A 25,206-nucleotide genomic window follows, 5' to 3' on the forward strand; every position below is an offset into this window, starting at 1 on the left:
TGTTACATTTCAGTAACAGCTCTGCCAATACTGGAGGAGACAGATTGTTAAAAATTAGGAATATTGTCGATAAAGTTCGTACATCTTTCCATTGTGCATTTAATCCACATCAGAAACTCTGCATTGATGAAAGTTTGTTATTATTCAAAGGATGCTTATCTTGCCGACAATTCATTCCATCAAAACAGAGTAGACTCAGAATAAAAACATTTGTGTAATGTGACTGTAAGACTGGTTATGTCTTAGATTTCATTATTTATACAGGGGCATCAACAGAGAATGAGTTCCACAATTTGGGGAAAAGTGGTAACATAGTGGCTACACTATAAAGCCCTGTTTAGAACGTGAACATGTCTTCTACCTCAATAATTGGTACTCAAGCCCAGATTTATTTTCCTGGCTTCACAATCATGGGACAAATGCAGGCAGTACTTTCTGTAAGAACAGGCAACTTGCCAAAATTGCAGAAAAAACTGAAACAAGGAGATATTAAATTTATGTGCACTACTACAATGCTTGCTATAAAGTGGTGACAAAAGGAAGTGTGGATGTTGCCCACTAGTAGCACCACAGAAAGGGTTGATACGCAAAAGAGAAATACTGGAGAGAAAATTAAGAAACCACAAAACATGGTAAACTATGACTCAAATATGGGAGCAGATGACGGTAATGATATGCTGCTTAGCTCTGTCAGATGTATATGAAAAACAATGAAGTGCTATAAGAAGTTCTTTTTTCACATTCTTGATCTGTTTGTTTTAAACACTCATGTCCTACACAGGTCACTGACACATCATGAAATGTCGACAGCAGTGTTTAACCTGTCACTGGTAAGGGAACTTACACAAATTTATGCATAAGAGTACTGAAAAGCTGACAGCGGAAGGTGTTCCGATAATAATCCTCTACGGTTTGTCGGAAGGCATTTTTCACACATTATAACAAGTGAGCTTCCAAGAAAAATGTGCTAACGCATAGATGCTTTGTTTGCTGGAAACAGAAAGTGCATCAAAAAAGCATGTACGAATATAAAACTTGCATGGTACCATTGTGTGTCGTACCTTGTTTTGAAAATTACCACACAAAAAACAAATTACTAGTCACAGTACAGAACAAATACAACAATGCTATCAGAAAAAAACTTTGAAAATGAAAAAAAGTAAAAAACAAGATAAAATATATTTTTAACTTCACCAGTGCTGGTTCAAATCCCGATCAAAAAGAAGGATGGAAAATATCTTCACAAAGTGTAAAAGGAACTCCTAAATTTACAAAAAGAGAGATATTTCACAGCTTTCAAATGTTGGAATATCTGTTGAGTACTTATGTGCAATGATTAAAGTATGGCACAAGAAAAAAGTATTTGTGGCAGACAGTCGGTCATTTCCGGTGATTCCAAATTATAACAGCACTGATTACCATCTGCAATGGACAGCTGCATCTCTGTGCCTGGATGGAACACTTTACACAGTGTACCTATAACAGGTAAAGAATCTGACTCAGATGATGAACAACTCAGTTTGTTGTATTCTCAGAAATAAATAGTATGCCATGTGAAATTTCCAAACACATCACAAAATTAATTTAATGAAGTGAAGTATAATTGTTCCTGCCATTGTTAACAGTAAATTCTGATGCTGCAGTGCGATATAAATGAAGATCTGTATGCCGCTTTCTCCTATAAATGACACAATACAACATTTTGAACAACAAAAACAATGTTCTGTGATCTGTGGCTTATTTTATTCATTCTTGAGTTAGTACAGTGAGGAACCCATAGAGAAATTCAGATGTTATAAATGGTTATGCAAGAAAGAACAATAAACTATTGAGGAAAATCTAATGAATCACGTCGCTTTCAGCATAAGCTACAAAAATCATGTAAAAAAACTACAAGCAAGATATAATTCTTAGTGATGGAAAACAGTTTTAACAATTTAGTTAGATTCTGCAGTAATTCATCTGAGAAAACTCTGTAGTGAGAGCATTTGTTCTGTATCAGCCTTGAGAGGGCACAGTGCTTCACCTGGAGTCCCAGTCACTCCAGAAATATTCAGCACAAGACGGGTGAGGCAGAGCAGGCCGCCCTGGTCCTAGTGGTAGCTCAAGGAACAGGCACTTAGAGCCAGGTAGCCGGATTACACTGTGGGCCACAGCGCCTCAGTGTGCCAAGAAGATAGTGCGCCTCCAGCAGTCAAAAGGTAAATTTATTATTTTTCCATCAGCTATTGTTGTGATTTTTAGAGAACAGCTACCTACGTGACATGGTTACCATGTCCACTGATGGAAGAGTTGAAACCAAGCAATGTGGCACCATGCTTACAACACTGGACTTGCATTCAGGAGGACATGGTTAAAATTACTCGCCAACCAAAAAGATTTACGCTTTCCATGACTTCCATAAATAGCTCCAAACAAATGCCAGGATGGTTCCTTTGTAAAGGACATGCCCAACTTCCTTCCCCACCCCCAGCTTCAAGCTGCATCTCTAAATGACCTCATAGTCAATGGGATGTCAAAGTCTAAATCTTCCTTCCGCATGAGTTAAAACTACCATAATATACAATACCAATCACACATTTACAATACACCATACTCATGAATGGTGTGATACTGGAGGGAATAGAATGTGATGGATGTTTCCACATACCACAGCCACCTCATAAAGTTTGACATACTAGCATCAAATGTCAAAGTACACTACAGCTTACAAAGCAGAAATAATTCTTAAAACCTATGAGAGCTTTGCTTCAGTAACTACAATCATAACACCTAACTTAGAAGCACTAACATTACTCAAAAGTTATTAAGGTTTTGATTTACAACTGAACTGACTAGAACTTATAAAGATCCAACATGCATGCAGTTCAGGAATACAGTCCTTACTCACACAATAATTCCTAGCTCTCTTCTTCAGTGCTGTGTAGTAGCTCTCAGAATAGTCTTCTGGGTAGGTATCACTCACAATGCAATTGTAAATATGTGAATAGTAGACTTCACTAGCATCATCATTTTTTGCTGTTATATCAGCAGGCCGAAAATTACTGTTACTACAGGAAGCATCTGTAGTCTCTCTCAGTTTAGATTCCACATTATCACTAGCAGAGACTACATATTCCACTGTTTCTGAATTTGTGTCCTAGAACAGAAGTAATAGTATTAACTGTGATTTTCAAGTGAAATTACTTCCACCCATATGTCACCAACAATACAAACACAGGGGGGAAAAAAATAAAAAATGAAATAAAGGCTATCAGAAATGGTTGGTAGTTGATGGAAGTTTTCACTGTGTGAACACTTCTTTTTTCTTTCAAAGTAGCCACAATTAGCATTATAGGCTAGATGAACAGTGCAGCTTATAAGCATTTGATCTTAACACTCTTTATTTGCTTCTTAATATTACATGCCCACTGCAAACACAGGGGTTGATGAAATGGGTAAGACACTTTCGATGGACAGAAAACTTGAGATGAGTGATAAGAAGCCTGATGCCTGCCAAACAATCATCACTGTTCCATTCAATCTCTGTGATGATAACTTTTCTATTGCGTAGTAAGGTAAAACATCAGTTTTTGGAACATGGATGGACCCATGCAGTCTTGAAACATACAGGTACATGGAAATTGATGCTAGTGATAAAGAGGTCTTTGTTCAGCAAAAGACCAAGAAGCAGTAATTCTGTGGCACAGATGTTTCCTACTCTTTTTTTTTTTTTTTTTTTTCGATTAAATTCTTCTGGTTGTGTGACCAAATATTAAGTCATAAGACTACCAACATCTTGTCTAATATTGCATGCAGCCTCCGTAAGGCTCACCCTGATGCAGTAGGCAAGAAATCAGTAGTTTCATCACATAGAATGCTGTCACATAACCAGAAGAATTTTATTGAAGTTGCCTTTGACAATGAAAGTTCACTCTTTTATATTCTTATTCCTTTTTTGCTAATGGCACTTCCCAACAACTGATTCTCTTTTCCCACTATAGCAGTAGATCATCATGTTATAAGAGTTTATCTGCCTGATGCACTTTGGCAAGAACAACATATAGATAGCTGTAGAAACGGTTCTTACAATCCTCATCATCCTGTAAGATGGGGGCCAGGCGGGGCTGGGGGGTGCTAGAAATTCACTGCCTCTTTTCCTACCTCTCACTGGTCACATGAAAATATCATCCCACTGGCTTGGTGAAACTGATGCATTGTCAATCTTCCAGCAGTAGACGGCCACGACTAGCAGTGCCCCTCATCTAGACTTTAGCCAAATGAATGTCATAAATTTGTATTCGGAGAAGGTAAGCAAAGTTTCATGAGTCATTAATAGACTGTATCAGCCGCAACGTGGTGTTCATTCATCATACTGGTCTTCGCTGCAAAATGAAGACTTCAGATGTGGCATTCTCTTCTGTGTAACTATTGCAAAGTATGACATAACTTGTACTGCTCTCAATGAACTTTCCTTTATCTAGGAACCTGGTTTTAATCAGAGCAATAACCAACATTAATGTGTGCTAGCCAGTAATATTCTTACATTTTATGTTCCAAATTCATGCTAATTTAATTATTTCATTTTATGATTACTAACCGTGATGACCATGTGGGTGCAGGTGTCCAATTGGACTTAAAATGTGGCATTTAACTGACATTTCCTAGGACCATCCATGTGTGAGGTGGCCACCAGCATTCTGAACAGGGCTGCCTGGACACCAAACCAAATCTGAGTCACAGGAAGGATATTATCATACATCTGCCACCAGCATGCACTTTCAAACTAGAGACTTCCAGTTTCCCCTAAAATCAGTTTCCCTCATCTTTATCCATTATCCTTACCCACCACCAATGGACTGGACAAATACAGAAAGAGTAATTGATGGAAAAAAAGAAAGGAACACTAGCAAAAAATGCCACTGGCTTGATTCTGTTTAAGGCAGTTTTCAACTTGCCAAGAAATTACCAAGACATTTGATCAGTTGACCACAGCTCATACACAAGCTGTCAGAGTTAAACACCTAATAATATAAAATGTAATAATATGAGAAGTAAGTGAGGTATTTATTTGCAGTATGGTAACTTATGATGCTTTTTCACACACCTCAATACACACACCATTACTGGCACTACCACCGTATTCCACTTTTCTCCATGTTTTGCAACATTGCTGGCATAACATTTGTGTTACCTGCACATAAGTGATGGCACAGATTTGGTAGATCACAAACTGGCATCTGGTACACCTGATTCTTAACAAATCCCCAAAGAAAAAAAAAATCAACTGGCTAACTGTCTGGGTTTCTAGGGGACCAAGCAACTTGATGGACTACCTCTCCCAATCCAGCGATCTGACAACTCATGGTCCAACAAATCCCTCACAATGTTCACAAAATGGCATGGCGTGCCATCATGCTGAAAGATCACATCACAAGAGAAGTTGTGGCACAGCATACAGCTCCACCATGTCTACGTACGTTCTTGCATTAACTGCTGGCTCCACGATGAAGAATGGACCTATAAGCCTGTCCTTCAACAATCCACACCATACACTTATTTTGGGAGAGTCATGTTTACACTCTACAACTGTATGGGGGGGGGGGTTCAGTTCCCCATACAAGGCAACAGTGGGTGTTTACCATGCCAAAGTGTGAAATGTGGCCTCATCCAAGCTGCCATACTTGTACAAACAAATCACCAACCAATATCTCAATTATGTCTCAAGTAATTACATTTCATATTGTTATATGTTTAATCTGGGCATCCTGTACATTTATATCCATACGCTGTAAGCCATGAACAGTTTCATGCCAGAGGTTTCTACCCAGTGCCCCAAATATTGAAAATTCATTCCATCCCACACGCAGATGGACCATAGGAAGAAATGACTTCTTAAATGCCTCTGTGTGCACAGTTCCGATGGGGACAATAAATAAGGCGTTGTAGAAAATATATGACTGCACAAGAATTATAAATTTACAAAACTGTCATAGACTGGAGTGAACTAAAATTATGCCTTTGTACCAACGATATTATGAAAAGGATAGTTGCTACTCACCATATAGTAGAGATGCCAAGTCGCAGATAGGCACAGCAAAAAGACTGTCAGAAAGTGAGATTTTGGCCAACAAGGCCTTCATCAAAAACAGACAATACACACACACACACACACACACACACGACTATTCTCATTCTTGTCTCCCATCCTGTTTATTTGCCGCCCTCTGCCAACACACCTGCCTGTCTTTCCCCAATCCTCTTCTTTTTTCCCCACATCCCTGCCCCACAACCTCCTGACACTTTGCCTGTAGGCATTCTAGTCCCTGCACACTCCACCACACAGCATTCGTTTCTCTCCTCACCCGTACACTACTATCCCTTCCGCTCTTCCGCCCCCTCCAGATTGCTGCTTGCATCCCACACAATAGCTCCATTCCAGCCCGAGATGCTGCAGTTGGTGGTCATGTGTGCATGAGGTGTGCTTACTTCTGTGTATGAATTGTGTGTGTTTCTTTTTTGCTGATGAAAGTTGTGGTCGAAAGCTATATGTTAGTGTCTTTTTAATTGTATCTGTCTGCAAATTAATGTGCCTTCTTTACAGTAAGTAGCAATCTGTCTTTTCCTACATTGATATTCTTACTTGGAATTTCCACTGTTTTACTTTTGAATATATTTCACATAAAACAATAAAAGCCATTCAGGATTTGAAAAAACAGATATCTGTACAAAGAAAAGTGCTTAGTGAAGTATAAATATTAACATGAGTATTCGGTAAAATTAAAAGTGAAATTTGAAAGACCAACCACTCAAAACCAAAATAATAGATGGGCTCGATTGGTTGATCACTCACTTACAATGGATCAGCCACTGTATCTCAAATTAAAATATCCTAGTTTGGGTACAAATCTATACAATGCATAAAATGATAAAAACTTCTCTCCACAAAACAAATATAATGGAACATGTTATCAATGCCAACTGCTGCCCTCTTGCCAGAACACAAAACATAATTAGCTACAATGTGCCATATGAAAACTGGTGGGCCTCCTGCCTGATGAAGGTGAATGTGTGCTTTAGGGCAATGACTCTTTCCATTAGAACAATGAGAGTGACATTTGGCATGACCCTGAAGCTGTCATCATGCAGCACATCTTATTTCTCTACATCTCCAGACACTATCCTATTGAGCCATGATGATTCTCCTATGCCATAAGGTAAAAGCATACCACTATATCACTGAGAGTGTCTACATCAGGGCCTCTGGCTGCCAGATTAGCTTGTTCGCCATTATTGCTGCCTGGTACTCAGCAAACAATGTATTCTGTCCATGTCATTGTAATAAGAAATCGTGTTCCAGAAAATTTTGTTTGCTGGGTACTTCTGTTGAATACTCTTGAGAAACTGCTAATACCGTTCATGTGTAAATGAGTTGCCACCTTGACCAGGAATGAAGCACTGGCGGTCAAACCAAAGTTAGGACTAGTACACAAGGCAATTTTCAACGTAAGTTTACTTATATGACAACCTTTGTTTGTAAGAATTTGAAAAATTATGTTAGATATGGAACAGACCTGTGGCACATGATGAGAAAATTGTCGCAGCTGATCATGTGTTACAAAATCGTCAGGATTTAACTGCATAAGATCACTCAAAGTTTGCTGTAGATAGTCTGAGCAATGTACTTGAGCTGGTAACTGTCCCACACGTGTAGCCTCTCTACTAGAAATCTCATTTTCTGGAATAGCATCATAAACACTGGTTGTTTTTGAAGTGACATCATTTTCTGTGGAAAAAATTAACTCAATTTAAGTAAGCAGACATAAAAAAATCTCGGTATTAGTACCAATATACCGTATTTGCCAGTGCATAAGACACATTTTTCCTTAAAAAATAGTCTCAAAAACTGGATGCATCTTAGATGCTGGTAGCAAGTTAACATAGATACTACAAGCTCCATTTCTTAAAAATTTCTATTTTTCAGCTTGAAGCAATTCATTGTTAGCTTCCTTGTGAATTTTGAGCATTCCTGCTGTATAGAGTTCAGTGGATGTACATGTCGCACTGTTGATGGTTTTTATATTGTTCGTTCAAGCTTCAGTTATTGTTGTGTTTAATGTGGAGATACACTTGTGTTATACCTACATTGTGGTCATATTTGCAGGCTATGGCTGAAAAATAGCATTGCTATACAACTGCATTTAGGGTGCAAGTGATTGCATATCCTAAGGAGCATGGAACCAGTTTGGCAGAGAGGCATTTAGGGCCATCTCCAACTGAAATACTGCCAAGAACTTAGCAGAATCAGAAACACATTTTGAAGAAAGCACCTTGCACTAAAAATAATCCAAGACATGTAACAGTTAAATGGCCAAAACTGGAAGCAGAACTTCATAATTGCATTTTACGACAAACAGGAACTTCAGTTTCTAAGAAACTGATCATTCATCAAGCAAAATCAGTATCTATTACCAAAGGAATCACTGACTTTACAGGATCAACATCATGGTTTTCAAGATTTATGAAGAGGTATTGGCTTTGTATGTAGACCAAGAGAAAAAATACCACAGAAGATACCAGTCAAATATAAAGAACAAATTGTCGAATTTCACTGATCTGTCATTAACACAAGGAAAAGAGAAAAGTTTTTACTTTCACAAACTGGAAACATGGATGAGATTTTGCTAACCTCTGATGTGCCTTCTAATATACCTGTGGAATCCAAGGACAAAAAGTGTTAATGTAAAACTTCAGGGTATGAAAGGAGTCCCTTCAAAGCCATTTTATCCTGCTCAATTTGTATCAAGTGACAGTTCCTGAGGAACAATTGCCAAAAGAATTATTTGTCCATATACAAAATAAAGGGAAGGCGGATGGACGAAAAATGAGGTTGTGTATAGATAAAATTTGGTCTACGCAACACGGAGGCCTACTGAAGAAGCCTGTCCTGTTAGTATAGATCAGTTTTGTTCTCACAGAACAGAAGACATTAAAAACAGACTGAATGAATCGAAGACTTTTAGTTGTAATTCCAGGGGGGGGGGGGGGGGGGGGGGGGGGACTAGTTTACTTCAACTGTTAGATGTATGTATCTACAGAGCATTTAAGGGACTTACAAAGGATGAAGTGGAACAGATGGGTGCAATCATCAGATTTAGAAACAACACTATCAGGTAGGAGGAAGAGACCTAATATTTCTCTAGTTTGGGAGAGGGTGAAAGCATCAGGGAACTATTTAAAAACTGAAACAGTGATTAAATTGTTTATAATGTAGGGAATCACTAATGCATTGGATGGTACAGAGGATATTGTATGAGGATTCAAAGTCTGACATGGCGGATTCAAGTATTTCTTCCTTCAGCCCTGAGAATGAATTTTGCAGATCTGAGGAGAAAAATTAAAAGGTAATCACTTTTCTCTACTTATATTGCCTAGATATTTGATGTACGTGCACATATGTGTTAAAATTGTTTTGCAGCAGATGTAATAAGTGAGAAATTTTATCCCTAAAAATAGTCTTAAAAAGTGAGCAGTCTTTTACCCTGGCGTGTCTTATATGCTGGCAAACACAGTAAATGACAACAATGCACCTCATAGCAAATCTGAACACAATATTTACAGTAATTGGTTAAGTTCACCTAATTACACCAACATAAATACTACTACATTTTATTTTATTCTTCTCTCTCTCTCTCTCTCTCTCTCTCACTCACACACACACACACACACACACACACACACACACACACACACACACACACACACACACACACTCTCTCTCTCTCTCTCTCTCTCTCTCTCTCTCTCTCTCTCTCTCTCTCTCACAAAAAGCGCCCCTCCTATTTGCGGTGATGTTCAGTTCAAGAATATACAAAAACAATGCTCCACAAAGGAATTATTCAAATGGGACAGGAATTTGTAAATGTGATGTACATGTGTAATCAAATAAATGATTACAATTTCAGAAAAAATGGATGATTTATTCAAGAGCTTTGCAAATTGAGCAAGTCAATGAGGCATTTGTCCATCTCTGGCCCTTATGCAAGCACTTATCTGGCTTGGCACTGATTGATGTAATTGCTGGATATCCTCCTGAGTGATATTGTGCCAAATTCTGTCCGAGTGATGCGTTAGATCATCAAAATCCCGAGATGGGTGAAGGTCCTGGCCACAATTCTCCAACATTCTTCATTGGTCAAAGTAGTGTTTGGCAAGCACAAAGTCATGCGGTAGAAACTCTCCAACCAAAGGGGTCCTACTATGAAAAGAAATGGCACCTTAGGCCTTCACTCCTGGTAGTCAGGATGCATGCCAGGCGACGGACAGGTCAGTATCCCATTGTTGTCCAGAGCATCTCCAGACACGTCTTTGCTGGCCACCGGAGCTCATTCCAATCTGATTCAGTGGTATTCCAATCTGACTGTTACCCATTTATTGGGTGGCTTCTGTTGTTAGGTATGGATACGACCATGAAAAATAACAGTGCTATGTCACAGTCAGAGATGGGAGAGGACATGTTGCCCATTATTAAATTCATCCAGTTACTTCGCATGATCGCTGAGATTGTGAAGTGCATTAGTTATCATGAGAACATGAGGTTGACATGTATGTGTGTGGTGGTTGTGTGTGTGTGTGTGTGTGTGTGTGTGTGTGTGTGGGGGGGGGGGGGGGGGGGTGTTAGTGTGGCCAACCTAGTTTGCAGTCTGGGAATTTATTTGTGGTAAGTAATACCTAGTTTGCAGTCCGGGAATTTATTTGTGGTAAGTAATTTTTTTTTTCTTTTGGGGTCTATTCTTCTCGAGTTGTGATGTTTTGTGTATTTACGGTGTATTGAATGTGTTTTAATTTATGTAGGGATGTTTGGTTTTTGGATTTTTGAGGTCGTGTGGTTTTGCTTTTATTTTTCATAGTTGCAGGTGTTGGTTTTTTTGGCATCAATAGTTGCAGTCGATCTATATAAGCCAAGGGAAATAATCGGTTCCAATTTTTGTAGTTTTAGTTGAAGGTGCATCAGATGTGGTTGAGGAAGTGTCGGATTCCCGTAGTGGAATGTTATAATTTTTTTCATCATTTTGTGTGTTTTGAGATCATGGTGTGCAACTTTTTTTTAGATTATTTATTTTTTGCTATTATATTTAGCTTGTCCCCACCCTTAGGCTTTAAACCCCCAGTCTCCCACAGTTGTCCTGTTAGTCTGATTGTATTTCTGGAGGGAGATGTTATTGTCTTATTTACATGTATTTTCGTGTTTGTTGCATGGTACATAGTTACATCATAGGCACCATAATGGAGACACTTAGAATAGCCATTTCCACAATACTGATGACGTTATGGGTCAAAGCAGACGGGTGGAATCTGACACTTCTGTAATCCCAAAGATTGCATAGATGATAGCAAAGTACTATGAATAATTAATTTGGCATCAAAATCTAAGTATTGCTACTGAGCTCCCTTTGGATTTTTCAGTAAATTTACCATATTCTTGGAGGTTTCATGAGAGGGTTGTAAGTGCAAAGATGCTTGAGAACATTAATTACATGCCTCCTCAGAAAAATGGGATGACGACTTGATAGGTTATCAGATAGCAGTAACTATACCTACACTGCCACGGATAAATAAAAAAATGGCAGTGAACTACTGGAACACCAAAGCATTTAAAGTAACTGGCTTACTTTCAAGAGGTACAATTTCTGTACTGTCAATAAATACAATTAAAAAAACTATTCCTAGGTTTCAGAACTGTAAGTTCATTCTTCAGGGAGTAAAGAGGGGTAGGTTGGGGAAGGTTAAAAAGGAAGGGAAGGTCACTCAGACCCCAAAATGAGAGAAACCTACTTGTTGTGACGGTGACAGGAAACAAAGATGATGGAAGAGGCATCAGAGAAAGAAGGTGATAAAAAGACTGTAGTAGTAAGCATTGTGCCAGTTTCAGTTTAGATATGACACAAGGACAGAATGAGATACAATGAAAACACACACACACACACACACACACACACACACACACACACACACACACACACACACACACACACACAGAGAGAGAGAGAGAGAGAGAGAGAGAGAGAGAGAGAGAGAGAGAGAGAGAGAGAGAGAAACTCCTCAAGGAAAGAACTAATAGTTCTGAAAGTTAGGAATAATGTTTTCACTTTTCAATTCTATTCACACTACTGGAATTCTGTACCCTGAAAGTAAGCATTGTCTAGCCTTTCTGTCTCTCTAATTTTGTAGTTTTCTCAACTAGATCTTCCTCCTGAAACAATGAAGAGAATGTAACACATAAATTAAAATCAAGTTTCCTTTTGCGCTTTCTGAGACTGGGCCTGATGCTGGATGTCTATAGCTTGTTGTTGGAGATGTAGGGCTTGTAGTGTCTTGAAGAACATAATTAATCTTATTAACTAGTAATGAAATGGAAGAGCCAAACACAAATGTGTTGCAGAAAGATATTATCCATCCAATACCACTTCTTCTTGAACATTAGCATACCTCTGGTTCTCTGTCTTTAATCCGTTTTCTCTGTGCTCCTGATATTATTTTTACAGTTATTACCTAGTGATCTCTTCCCCTACCCTGCTTAATAAGTTTGTATCCCAAGCAATCACAGATCCCATTCTGCACTATCACACCACAGATGTACAAAAGTGCGCTTGCTATGGGTCAACGGAAGCCTCCAGTACCAGATGTCTTATTTGATTTGTGATGTAAAAAGAAGATTTTGTCAATGAAATTCGCCTAGAAAATCTGCAGTCCCAGTTTCCCAATAACTTCAAATATTTTCGCTATAAGGAAACCAGTGCTGTTTTGGTTTATTATTATTATTATTATATGTGTGATGTCACAGTTGTCATTTTGTATTTACATGAATTGCTTATGCTCACCATTTTGATAACATTGTGAATCAAATGTGTTGCCAGTATTAAACATTTCAGTATTTCCTTTTCCTACTGTTCTCATTGTTTTTGTAAAACATAATTCACAACTAGAGGAACTATTAACACCGAACACCATTTCTCCCCATAGCTCACAATTCCTCTGTGGTGTAAGTAATGACCTATTACCTTCCATATTAAAATTTTATCTGTAGTAAGTTTTTTAAGTTGTTTTGGACATTTCACTAGAAAATACAAGAAAAAAGATACAGCATAGGCCCAAGTAAATTATTTTCTCATTGTATATAACATTCTATGACGATACTTCTTGAAGGCTATAACACAAAACAGATCACGCCAGTGAGTTCAGTGGGAAATAAATATAATAAATAAAAATAAAATGTTTATGAGATATCACAACAGATATCAGGTGAATTGGGCTTGGGAACAGCACTTGCTGGAAGTATTACCTTTATGTGCATGTAATCTGCTTTCTACTGGTCTTGTAACTTTCCCAGGAGTATCCATATTGTTTACGTGTCATTTTAACTGAAGTCTAGCTTCTCTGAACTACAGTTGTGGTAACTCTGAAAAAGACATCTGAAGTGGTTACTTAACTCTTAGTTATGGTCACATATAATAAAATTACAGGCATAAAATCTTCATGTTATAATAGCATACAAAAACTTTGAATACCTTTCAGTGACTGTTTCTTTTACCATAAAACCACACTACTGGACTTCCAAAAGGCTTTTGACACTTTACCACACAAGCAGCTTGTAGTGAAATTGTGTGTTTATGGAATATCGTCTCAGTTATGTGACTGGATTTGTGATTTCCTGTCAGAGAGGTTACAGTTCATAGTAATAGATGGAAAGTCATCAAGTAAAACAGAAGTGATTTCTGGCATTCCCCAATGTAGTGTTATAGGCCCTTTGCTGTTTCTTATGTATATAAACGATATGGGAGACAATCTGAGCAGCCGTCTTAGCTTCTTTTAGAATACTGCTGCGTAGTGTGGGATCCTTACCAGATAGGACTGATGGAGTACATCGAAAAAGTTCAAAGAAGGGCAGCACGTCTTTTTGTATTATCGTGTAATATGGGAAAGGGTGCCACTGAAATGATACAGAACTTCGGGTAAACAGTATTAAAACAAAGGCGTTTTTCATTGCGATGGTATCTTCTCACGAAATTCCAATCACCAACTTTCTCCTCCGAATGTGAAATTATTTTGGTGACACCGACCTACAGAGGGAGAAATGATCACCACGACAAAATAAGAGAAATCAGAGCTCGTATGGAAAGATATATGTGTTCGTTCTTTCCGCGCACTATACGAGATTGGAATAACAGATAATTGTAAAGGTAGTTCGATTAACCCTTTGCCAGGCACTTAAATGTGATTTGAAGAGTGTCCATGTAGGCGTAGATGTGCTACTACTGACAAGAAGCAGACAAAAACTAATGAAGAAATGCAGAAATTTTTCAAGAATTTGACCCCTTCTTTCTAACCATTCATCATGTTCTACAGACCATACCCTAAAGATGCCTTTTCATCTCCAACAAATGAAACAGAAGTTGTTTCACAAATTTTATTATGGTTACTGCACAACATTGGCTTATTGCAAAATTACTTAAATGACCATTTTTTGACAAATTACATACTGACTTACTATAATTAAGCATTTACACTAACATGACTAGATATACCTCGGAATAAAGTTATGCATCACCCTAGAACTTTTTATCTACTTATGGACTGTGGCCCAAAGTTCTACTTTTATCTGGGATTTGTGATATCATCTAAAAGAGGTGAATAATTGAATTGCGTTTGCTCATTTATTAACATGTGTCAGGATATACACATCTGTTTCTTAATTTCTAGGATTTCCAACTGGCTGTTTTGCCCCCATTTCCTCTATGTGTAAGACCTGTACATCTATTATGGATTTGTGGTTTTTGTTTAGGGAATGTTCTGCAAAGGCTGAATCAGGCATCTCCAATCTCCAGATTCTATTATGTTCTTTAAGTCTGGTGCTGACTGAACTCCCAGTCTGTCCAGTGTAGCAAAATTGACACTCCCAGCATACGATCTTATAAACCCCACTTTTTTCGATGGCTGGTTGTTTGTCTTTTGCACTGAACAATCAGCTACCTATTGTCTGAAGACGTAAAAGCACAGAGAAACCATTTGCCTTCAAAATGTTACTTATCCTATGAAACTTCCTGGCAGATTAAAACTGTGTGCCGGACCGAGACTCAAACTCGGGACCTTTGCCTTTCGCGGGCAAATGCTCTACCAACGGAGCTACCCAAGCACGACTCACGCCCCGTCCTCAAAGCTTTACTTCCACCAGTACCTCGTCTCCTACCTTCCAAACTTTACAGAAGCTCTCCTGCGAACCTTGCAGAACTAGCACTCCTGAAGGAAAGTATACTGCGGAGACATGGCTTAGCCACAGCTTGGGGGATGTTTCCAGAACGAGATTTTCACTCTGCAGCAGAGTGTGCGCTGATATGAAACTTCCTGGCAGATTAAAACTATGTGCCGGACCGAGACTCGAACTTGAGCGCTTTACAAATGGGGGCAGAACAGTTAGGAGACGAGGTAGTGGCGGAAGTAAAGCTTTTAGGACGAGGCATGAGTCGTGCTTGGGTAGCTCTGTTGGTAGAGCACTTGCCCGCGAAAGGCAAAGGTCCCAAGTTCGAGTCTCAGTCCGGCACACAGTTTTAATCTGCCAGGAAGTTTCATATCAGCGCACACTCTGCTGCAGAGTGAAAATCTCATTCTGTTACTTATCCTGTTTGACATTTTTCCTATAGAAGGTGATCTGCACAATTTCTTTTCCAGTTTGTCTGTGTTGTTTATTAGGGAAAATAGGGATCTCGTTCGCTTCTTCATCTTTTAATTAGAATTTTGTCGGTGATGTTGGGAATCAAATTCATTATCTGTGGCTGTTGTATTCAGTTGATGGCCAAATCCTTCACGTGGGTATAGAAAGGAGGTGGTCCATCATATGGTGGAATGTTGCTCGTTTACAGGCTGTAGAAAGCTGGGAGGAAACTGCGATAAAAGTATCAACAAAGGAGTCTCTTCGGTAATTTTCAATTTATGATTGCTGTATTCTATGTTTACGCTAATGTCCAGGAAATTTTTGCAGGGTCTCTCTAACTCCTTGCTGATATTAGTGTGCCTCTGGTTCATATTTTCCACAAATTTGTGATTCCAATACACAACTGCACAAATCTGTAAAAATACGAACCAGTGGCATACTAATTAAAAATCAGCAAGGAGTTAGAGGGACCCAGCATAAATTTCTGGACATTAGCGTAAAGATAGAAGGCAGATAGATGCTATGATCTACATACGTGTCGTGTAATACTCATGATATTAAACTTCGAGAAATTCGGGCTAGGACAGCTCTAGACATACATAGAACTCCTCTTTAGTTGCTCTGCCGTAACATTCATACCAGTGTCAGATTCTTTTCTGTGTAAAATATCACAGCAGTAATGAAACTACAGCTTACCAGTTTTCAGTACTTCAGGACTGGTGCATACTTAACAAAACGGAATACATCTTTAACACTTAAATATGCAATTCCTAAGTCCGTTCAGGATTCGGTTCACTGGTCAATGAGAATATTTCTTTGAAAGACCGTACGGCATTCTTTCAATCTCTTGTCATTAACATGAAACATTCGTCTTGAAGCTCGTTCTACATAAAATGGGAAAAGCTGCATTATTCTATAATTCTAGGTGCCATATACATAATTTCCTACATACTGCAATCGGAACTCTGCGTCTCTAGTCTCTAGTCTCTACTACTAGTGTCCAACAAGTAACAGCACCAAAACAAAAACAAGTCAAAGATCTGTGATATTTGACACAGATACTACAAACGAGTTTAAATTAACGCCGTTGTATTCTACCACAGATGTTGTATATCTATGTTCTTTATTTACTTAAATTTGGTCTTGTGACGTTTTGTACTGATATAGGACAAGTCAATAAAGAATACCGAGAGGATAAAGATATTATATATATTGAACAAGCTTACACCCTTTAATAATTAGTTGTTTTTAGGAAGGTCATTATATAATTGCGTACCTCTATGAAGAACATTTTTCTGTTAGGTTGATGTCTTGGCATAGGAGAAATGAATGTTATTGTCATTTCTTGTCCCATGACTATGCACAGTGCTGTTTTGCTGATATGCATTGGAGGTTTCTAAATATTCTCTGGTAAAGACTGCTGTTTGAAATATGTACAACTAACAACAGTCATAAGTATATGACAATTAAAATATATAACAAATTGTCTAAAAGTGCGTCAATCAAGCATGACAAATTATTTAAAGAAAATGTGCATAACTTCTTGTTAACTAATCCATTCTATTCATTAGAAGAATTTTTAGAAATGCCCAATATCAACTTAAATATGTAAAACCTTATTTTGTAACATTAATAGGTTAAGTGAACTGACAAAGTCTATTGCTTGTAATAATGCTGAATGACCAATAAAGAATCCGAATCTGACATGAAATATTCAGTATCTTTAATGCCGGGAAAAAAGGGTAACATGATTGTTGTTTCTTTACATTGCATATGATTCTGAAAGCTCATTTTTGGGTTTTGAATATGGATTGACTACAAGGTGCATCCCACCAGAATATTATTCCATATCTAACGGCTGATTGGAGGTGTGCATGAGGTGCCTGTATTACTGTTTCTCTGTTACAGCTTGTGCTAAGTATCTGTAGCATATAACAGACTGATGACCGTTTAGGTGTAAGAACTTTAACATGTATGTTCCATTTTAGGTAATTCTGCAAAGCTTTTCCTAGGAATTTCACATCATCAACCAATTTTAAACTTTTGTTATTTGTTTTTCAGTGAGGGAACATTTATTGCTTAGTGTGGGATACATGGAAGTTCACAGCTATCATATTTTCAATGTTTATGATAAGTTTATTTCTTCCAAATCAGTATGTTAGTTCCAGAGATGATGTGTCTGTAGATATTTGAAGGTCTTTTTGGTTTAACTTGTAATCAAAATATTGGTGTCATCAGCAAATAAAGTTTCTTGTTTGGTATGCACCATTTCATTCGGGTCACCCGTATTCAAAAGAATGAGGATTGAACCTAATGTTGATCATTGTGGCACACCGTATTTCGTTGTAGCTTTTTCTGATGCGTATATTGCTGTTCTTATTATGTTTCCAGTGATCTTATCATGTTTAAGAACAGTTTTTTTGCTATCGATTAGTAATATATGAACTAAGCCACTCATTTGGAATACCTCCAGTTCCCGTTGTTTCCAATTTACTTAATAGAATAGTGTGCTCTGTAATATAAATTGGTTTGGATAGGTCTAAGAAGGTTCCAGTAGCCATTCCCTTTTCATCTACAGCTTTTAGGATCACATGCAGGAATTCATAGACCACTATGGATGTGAACCTTGATTGGCTGGAATCACGCTCATGATTTGACAAAAAAGAGATTTTGTTAATAAACTCTAGCAATCTGTTGTAAAAGAGCTTCTCGAAGATCTTTGAGAAGCCACTAAGCTGAGCTACAGTCCTGTAATTGTTGACATTGACTGTGGCTTCCCTTTTGTTCATGGGGGTTACTTCACAACCTTAAGAGGGTTTGGAAATGTACCGATGGAGAAAGAGTGATTAATAATATGCTTCAGTAGTTCTACAACATGAAACTTCCTGGCAGATTAAAACTGTGTGCCCGACCGAGACTCGAACTCGGGACCTTTGCCTTCTAGTTCTACAACATAATATCCAGCTTGGATTATAAAACAGCCTGGAATATTATCAAAATCACATGATGGTTTCTTTAATGATCTAACTCCCAGTATTTGCTCATTGTATGTGACCTGTTTCAGAAACAGAGACCCACCTGGGGATTTGTGGTTTCCAATGTGGTGCACATTATGGACTTGAAAGCTACTTTGGATGAGATCATTTGCTATTTTGCTAAAGTACTCCTTGAAGGTATTAGCAACAGAGACTCATGGTCACTGTAGCCCATATTTACTACTTTATTATTGTATGGAGAGTGGGTTTCTTGAATAAAAATTTTGTCTAGTGCTGTTTCACAAGGTTAGGAGTTCTTGCTGGCACATTCACTATGGGAATTTGCCATACTCAGTAATCTATATCTGCAGTTTGAAGGTTTCAAAAAAATCAATGTTAAAGTGACCACAAATAATTTCCTTTTTTATTGGATCTAGACTACTTAACATCGTTTCAGATTTACACAGGAAGTCCTCAAAGTCGCCATCAGGTGATCTGTATGCAGTTAGAATGGAAAGGTGGATGTCTATAAGTTCAATAGCTGCCATTTCAAATACTTTTCCCTTAATAACATTAGAATTTGTGTGGATTTCTTTATACCTTAGATTCTACTTTGCAAAGACAGTTGACTTTCCATGTTCATTGTGAGACCTCCAAAATGAACTGTCTAGGAGAAAACCAGATATATTTACAGTTTCTATTTGTTATTATTTTTTTATTCAGTGCTCAACTTTTATGTCATAATCTAGTATTATTTCTAGTACTTGTAATTTGTTGGCTAGAGATTGAACATTATGATGCATTCTATGAAATGGGAAAAAGTTGGTTTTGTTTTGCTTATTACTACTACTTTTAGACATTTCTGATAAACCACTTACCTACATTCTTATTCTGTTTAGCTTATGTACTTCCTTGGTCTGCTTTCTTCTAAAAAATCGTTCAGATGGGAAGGAGGCACTTTTTTCCTTCCACTCACCTGATTGGACATTGCTGCTGGTGCTGTTTCTTGTGTATTCGTTTACATAGAAGTGGTTGGAACTGATGTCGCTGTCTTCAAAGTACTATGGTTGGAGTCACGAACGATGGCGATCGAAGTTAGGATTGTTCTGCACATCTACGTCACGCATACTCTGACAGCCAATGAGTGTTGAGTAAATGTTCTGAGCGCTCTGCTCTGAATGCTGTAGCTAATGTGATCATTAAACTTATTCACAGCGAGTTATTTAGAGAACTTCTATTACATTTGTTGCGATTTGTTATCCCTGATGATTGCGGTAAATGATAAATTGTGCACAAGCAAGTGAGAGATATATTCTGAAGGATACATGCTTCCTTCAAGCGGGAAGCATGTTCATGCTCATAAAGCAACTGTCGCTGGAATCATCAACAATGCCATGCCCATCCAAACCTCGACATGCCCGAACTGGCATCGTTCATGGATCAGAGTATAGCATAACTATTTCTGGGTCATATCCGATGGGAGGTATCTGGTGTTAACACTGCTTGTGTACTTTGAGTCTGAGAGGACTTCTCTGATGATGTTCTTTAGGTATGGGAACTTCACTGTGCTTAGTATGAACATGAGTAGCACTTACCAGAACTGCTGGGACTGTCTGGGTTAGAGGAATGGTAGTTGAACTAGATGTACAAAGAGCACACTTCATAGTTTCCACAATTTGTTTTATAGATAACAGTTTTTCCCCTCCCACTGAGATGTATACCATGTCTGGTAAAGAGTCGATGGTTCATATGCTCTGTGTGTAGGAAGCATGTTTTATGAAAGGCTTGGCAAATTTTGTAATACAATCTGTTTGCTTTCTCAGTTGCTTTGTTACCACAGGAAAAATTTGGAAGATTGTAGCTGTGCGGAATTCCTACAACAATCGTTGTTTGCTTCTCGAGTAACATCAGTGTTTTCCTTAAGCATCATGTGGCTCCTTTGAGATCATTTTTATAAACATCGTTGGCACCTGCTGTTAATATCGTGCACCATCTGCTATTGGAACAGTTCTTAGCTATTTCACATATAGAAGCTCCTGGTTTAACGAAACTAGTGGCATTTACTTGCTGATCATTTCGTAAAACGTTTGCAATTCCTTTGCTATGACTGTCAGAATATATGCAGATTTCATAATTTTTCGTCAGCTCATTACATAAAGATGCCTTGTTACTACTAACTTCTTTCATCTTCTTTGCTTTAGGAGGAATAAATAAAGGTTTATTGGCAGCATTTTGTGACTTGAGTAATTATTGTATCTTGCTCTTCTGTTTATTATTTACTTCCACTATGATATTTCCATTCTTAATAATCTTTGAATTAGTTATATTTGGCATGGGACTGTCATATTTATTACTTGACAGCACATGGTAGTTCGTCTTAGGCATAGTATGGAAAGCTGCCCTGCACTAATTGACCTGAAACAGTTCATATTTTTTTGACTTCACAGGAGTTTGAGTAATATCCCTTAGCGAATCTTCAAGCATTTTGACGTAACTTTTGGAGTCCATACATTCACTGAGGAGTGATTCTGTCACAGAAAGTTCCACAAATTTGATGCGCATTTAAATTGCTGATTTACGACCGTTACATTTTAGTCCACAATCACACGTTATTTTCTCTTTTTCAGCCTCTGTGAAACATTTGAAATGGTACCATTTCTGGAATGTTCGAAATATTCGGATTCCTTTCATCACGTTTCACAACATAAAAGACACTTGGTACTGATAAAATTATTATTAAATGCGGAGCGTTTCGCCACAATCTGTATACCTACCGTCATCTCGTATACGATCCATTTGAAGTGAGTGTGGTTTACTGGAAGTGTTTCCAAACAGGGATAATCACGTGATTTTGGGACGACGCTGCTTATCTACAATTTGTGGTAATTGCGAAATTTGAATGTTACACGTAGTCCCTTATTTTATACACGTTTCTGGGCGTTTCAGTTTTAGCAACCTCTATGGTGTAGTATAATCATTACTACAGAAGTAAAGAGAATATGTGAAAGGAGGACCAGTAGGTTTTTATAAGTATGTACAACAAATGTATAATTTTGAATCTCATATTGATATGAGACATTTCATATTTTGAAAAGCGAGACAAGTGATGGATAAATTTGCAAGTCTGTTTGAGTAAACTGCAAATTAAAGAGTACATATCAGTGTTATGTTCATATGCAGGTGAAATTTATACATGACAGTCTGATTAATTTCCTCCAGCTTATATGGGCTCTCAATCTTTTGTTTGTATCTAAGTATTTCTGTATGAGAAATTTCCCCATATAGTGTCACTGTAACATAATTACTTAGAATAGATTCGACAACTTGAAACAGAGCACTAGAAAGCATTAAAAGTATTGTTGTTGACTGGCACTTCTTTTTTACTCCAAAATTCGAGCACTGATATCATATTTTTTATTTTTATTTGTTTTTTGTATGTAGTGTATGGTTTTGCTTTTCTGATAAGATGGCGAAAAAATATGAAATATTTTACTTGTCTATAAAAAGCAGAAGGATAAATAAAGAAAAACTGAAAACAATAATAGGTAGGCAGGTGGTGCAGATCGCCTAATGTGTTTACAGTAAAAATTTCATGGTTCCAAATGCATTGCTTTTCCATGACATTTTGGTGCCCTCTACAGTGTTATTGTAACATAATTTTTTAGAACAGAGATTCGACAATATGAATAAGTGCAATAGAAAACCTAAAAAATATTGTTGGCTGTCACTACTTATCCAGTTACCAAAAACATTTAAGTAAATTGGACTCCAGAGCTATGGCAGTGTGGCGAAAAGCACAGTACCATTCCTCTTCATGTCTGTAAGCCAACTTCAGATTCAGTTATCTAGTTGTTAAGATGTCTGTAAACTATACAAAGTTTCACAGTACTTCTGAAAGTGATTTATCTGTAGCAGTGAAGTACTAGCACTTAAAATATGCGAAGCACTATATAGGCGAAAATGCGACATACCAAAATCACATGAGATTTCTTCCATTTCTAGTCAGTAATACGTCTCTGCCGTTTGTCGGTTTTATTAATATTCATTGTGTGTACATGATAACTGTTTACAATGTACCACATTGACGTAGATAGTTTTATGTAGGAGATTTATGTCATGTCAAACTGGGAAACCATCTGAAATTGGCTTACAAAAGTCACCTAAGTTACTGCACATGTGTACCACATGATAATTTGAATATCTTCTCACCCTCTTACACTATCAGCTACATCAATCTTACTAGTTTGAAGCTCATTCCTATTACTCACTAAAATCGTCCTCGAATATTTTCTTGCACAGTGAAATTGACATTTGTGTAAATTTTATCTCCAAAGTTTGTGAGTTTTAAGAGTACACATTTAACAATTAAGTCGTTTTATTCCTGTGGCCTTCATACTACAAGAATATTGTGCTTGTAAGGGCTAAGCTGTCAAAATTCACATAGTTTTGAGCAAAAATTTACACAAACGTCAAATTTACAATTTCATAAGAGTTTGCAGAGAACAGCTGTAGATTCTAGTGAAAAAGAAGTAAGCTTCAGTCAGTTAACACTTCTAAGCTGGTGGCATAAGACAGCGAAATGACATTCAAAATCTCATGTGGTACACATCTGCTGTAGCTTAGGTAACTTTTGTAAGCATGCCTGAAGTTGTTTTCCAGCTTGATGGAGCACATATGTCCTGTACCAGATTGTTGGTATCGACTTTCCCTACACCACCATTGAATGTTGTAGGCAGCTATCGTTTACACTCTGTACATTGTGTGCCATTAGCAGGTACAGTTGTTTGGAATTAAAATTAGATGAAATCGTTAAATTAAAATAAGTACAATCATCCCAGACACTCATAGTGAGGAAATGAGACCTGCTAACAATGAGAGTCATCTTTAGAGAGCTCCAAAACGATCACTTAGTGTTGTAGCTAGAACTACAGCTGCCTGTGTAGAAGGAATAAAAGGAAGCTACTCTCTAAAACATATGAGGGACTCTGAAATCGTATTTTGCAACAAATGGAATGCCAACTTAGATAAAGACATTGGAACAAGAAAAGAAATTAAGAAAAAAATTAAAAACTTCATTTGGGAAATGATTTTATACTGTGAGTGAATGTGTTTCTATGTGCTTGTTGAGGTTGCTATGTATATTTACATACAGATACTGAGTGCCCCCAGTATTATTTTTAATAGTGTTTGTACATAGTACATTTACGCCATTTTATCTCTTCTGAAGACCCTATGTATTTAAGACATTCCCTGTTATTCTTAGTTAAATGAAAGATTTCTTGTGTGTGAACAAATTTCTTTCTTTCATCACAACTTCTGTGAGTCATAAATTATACATTTTTGATTCCTTTGTACAATTGTTATATGTAATTTGATTATGATGGGCTACCTGTTGCCTCCCTGAGATGCAACCAAACTACACTGAATATCATACCTGCTGTTCTGATCAGCAGCCTCACTGTCTGAATACTGTCCATCTTGATGGATCTTTGTGCTTCCAACAACTGTTGTCTACATCCTGTCCTTAGATCCATCTTACATTGTCTTCATCAGTTGAACCTTTTGACAACCACCACAATCCAACATCTCCTAACTTCTGATATCGATTCTCATAAAATATGAACTAAATTAATTTTCACATTCTATTTATACTGAGCGTTGTATGTTACTTATACCATGCCACATGAGTCAGTAAACAAAGTCAAAAACAAAGAAAATATCTAAAGATCTATACATCTGTGATGCTTTCATAAAATGAGAAAATATTCAAATGAGGATAAGCCTAAGGTTGCATTGGTGAGTTAGTAGTAGGTGAAGCAGAATCCACATCCAAAAGCATTGCTGATGCATCAGTGGTGGATGACCAACAGTAGAGGCGGTGGGGGATGGAGTGGTTATTGAGGTCCATGGGGCTGGCACTGATGACCTGACCAACAACTTTCAGTAACAGCAGAACGCAGGAAATCATCTGCAAAACATCAGGATCACTGCATTCAAACGCCCATACAGAACTTTGAGCTTGTTCAAAAGCATGAACCACGAATAAACAATTATGTAAAGTGTGTTTCTCCAAGTGAAAAGGTCGTTTTTGAGCCCCGAGTCTGATGTGTGAACAAGCAGCATGTTCTTGAGTGTGGAATCTATGTAAGATAGGGCATAGTGTGGATTTTCGCATTGAAACTAACAGTCATGAGTTAGACCTTGCAAGGAGGCCATATCTTCGGTGTATGATGGCGCTGATTGTTTATATGTAAGGAAAAACTGCCATCAGAGCAAGGTTATCCTGAAAATATTTGTCTATTTTAAGTTTTATGCCTGTAAAACTCAAGCCACTTGATTTCTTATCCAGAAAAAGAGGCTTGACAGTTCAAACACAGGAACACCAGTGGTGGACAAGAAAAATTTACACTTTCTTACATCACCAAAAAATTTATAAGCACCAAATTGTTGATTCACGTGGTCCACATACTTAGTGACGACTTTTTCAGAAATATACTAATGGGCTACAGTGTGATTGCCTGTAGCCTCTTGACTTACATGGGT

The 25,206-nt window shown here is 37.6% G+C and overlaps 1 protein-coding gene across 2 annotated transcripts in view; it reads right to left on the reverse strand.

Moving 5' to 3' along the window:
- The window catches only part of LOC126483992 (uncharacterized), a 91,573-nt gene extending 74,946 nt beyond the window's left edge, over window positions 1–16,627 (reverse strand). Inside the window, exons 1-4 of one of the 2 annotated variants that reach the window (XM_050107297.1) lie at window positions 16,385–16,627; window positions 13,322–13,438; window positions 7,554–7,765; window positions 2,891–3,139 (exon numbers count right to left, since the gene is read on the reverse strand). In XM_050107297.1, coding sequence (XP_049963254.1) covers window positions 2,891–3,139; window positions 7,554–7,765; window positions 13,322–13,379 — 519 coding nt within the window. In that variant the 5' untranslated portion in view covers window positions 13,380–13,438; window positions 16,385–16,627. The remainder of the gene's footprint in view (window positions 1–2,890; window positions 3,140–7,553; window positions 7,766–13,321; window positions 13,439–16,384) is intronic. The other variant, XM_050107298.1, reaches the window with a different exon arrangement.
- Between the last annotated feature and the right edge of the window lie 8,579 nt (window positions 16,628–25,206).

The sequence above is a fragment of the Schistocerca serialis genome, chromosome 6, assembly GCF_023864345.2.
Source record: "Schistocerca serialis cubense isolate TAMUIC-IGC-003099 chromosome 6, iqSchSeri2.2, whole genome shotgun sequence".
NCBI lineage: Eukaryota > Metazoa > Arthropoda > Insecta > Orthoptera > Acrididae > Schistocerca > Schistocerca serialis.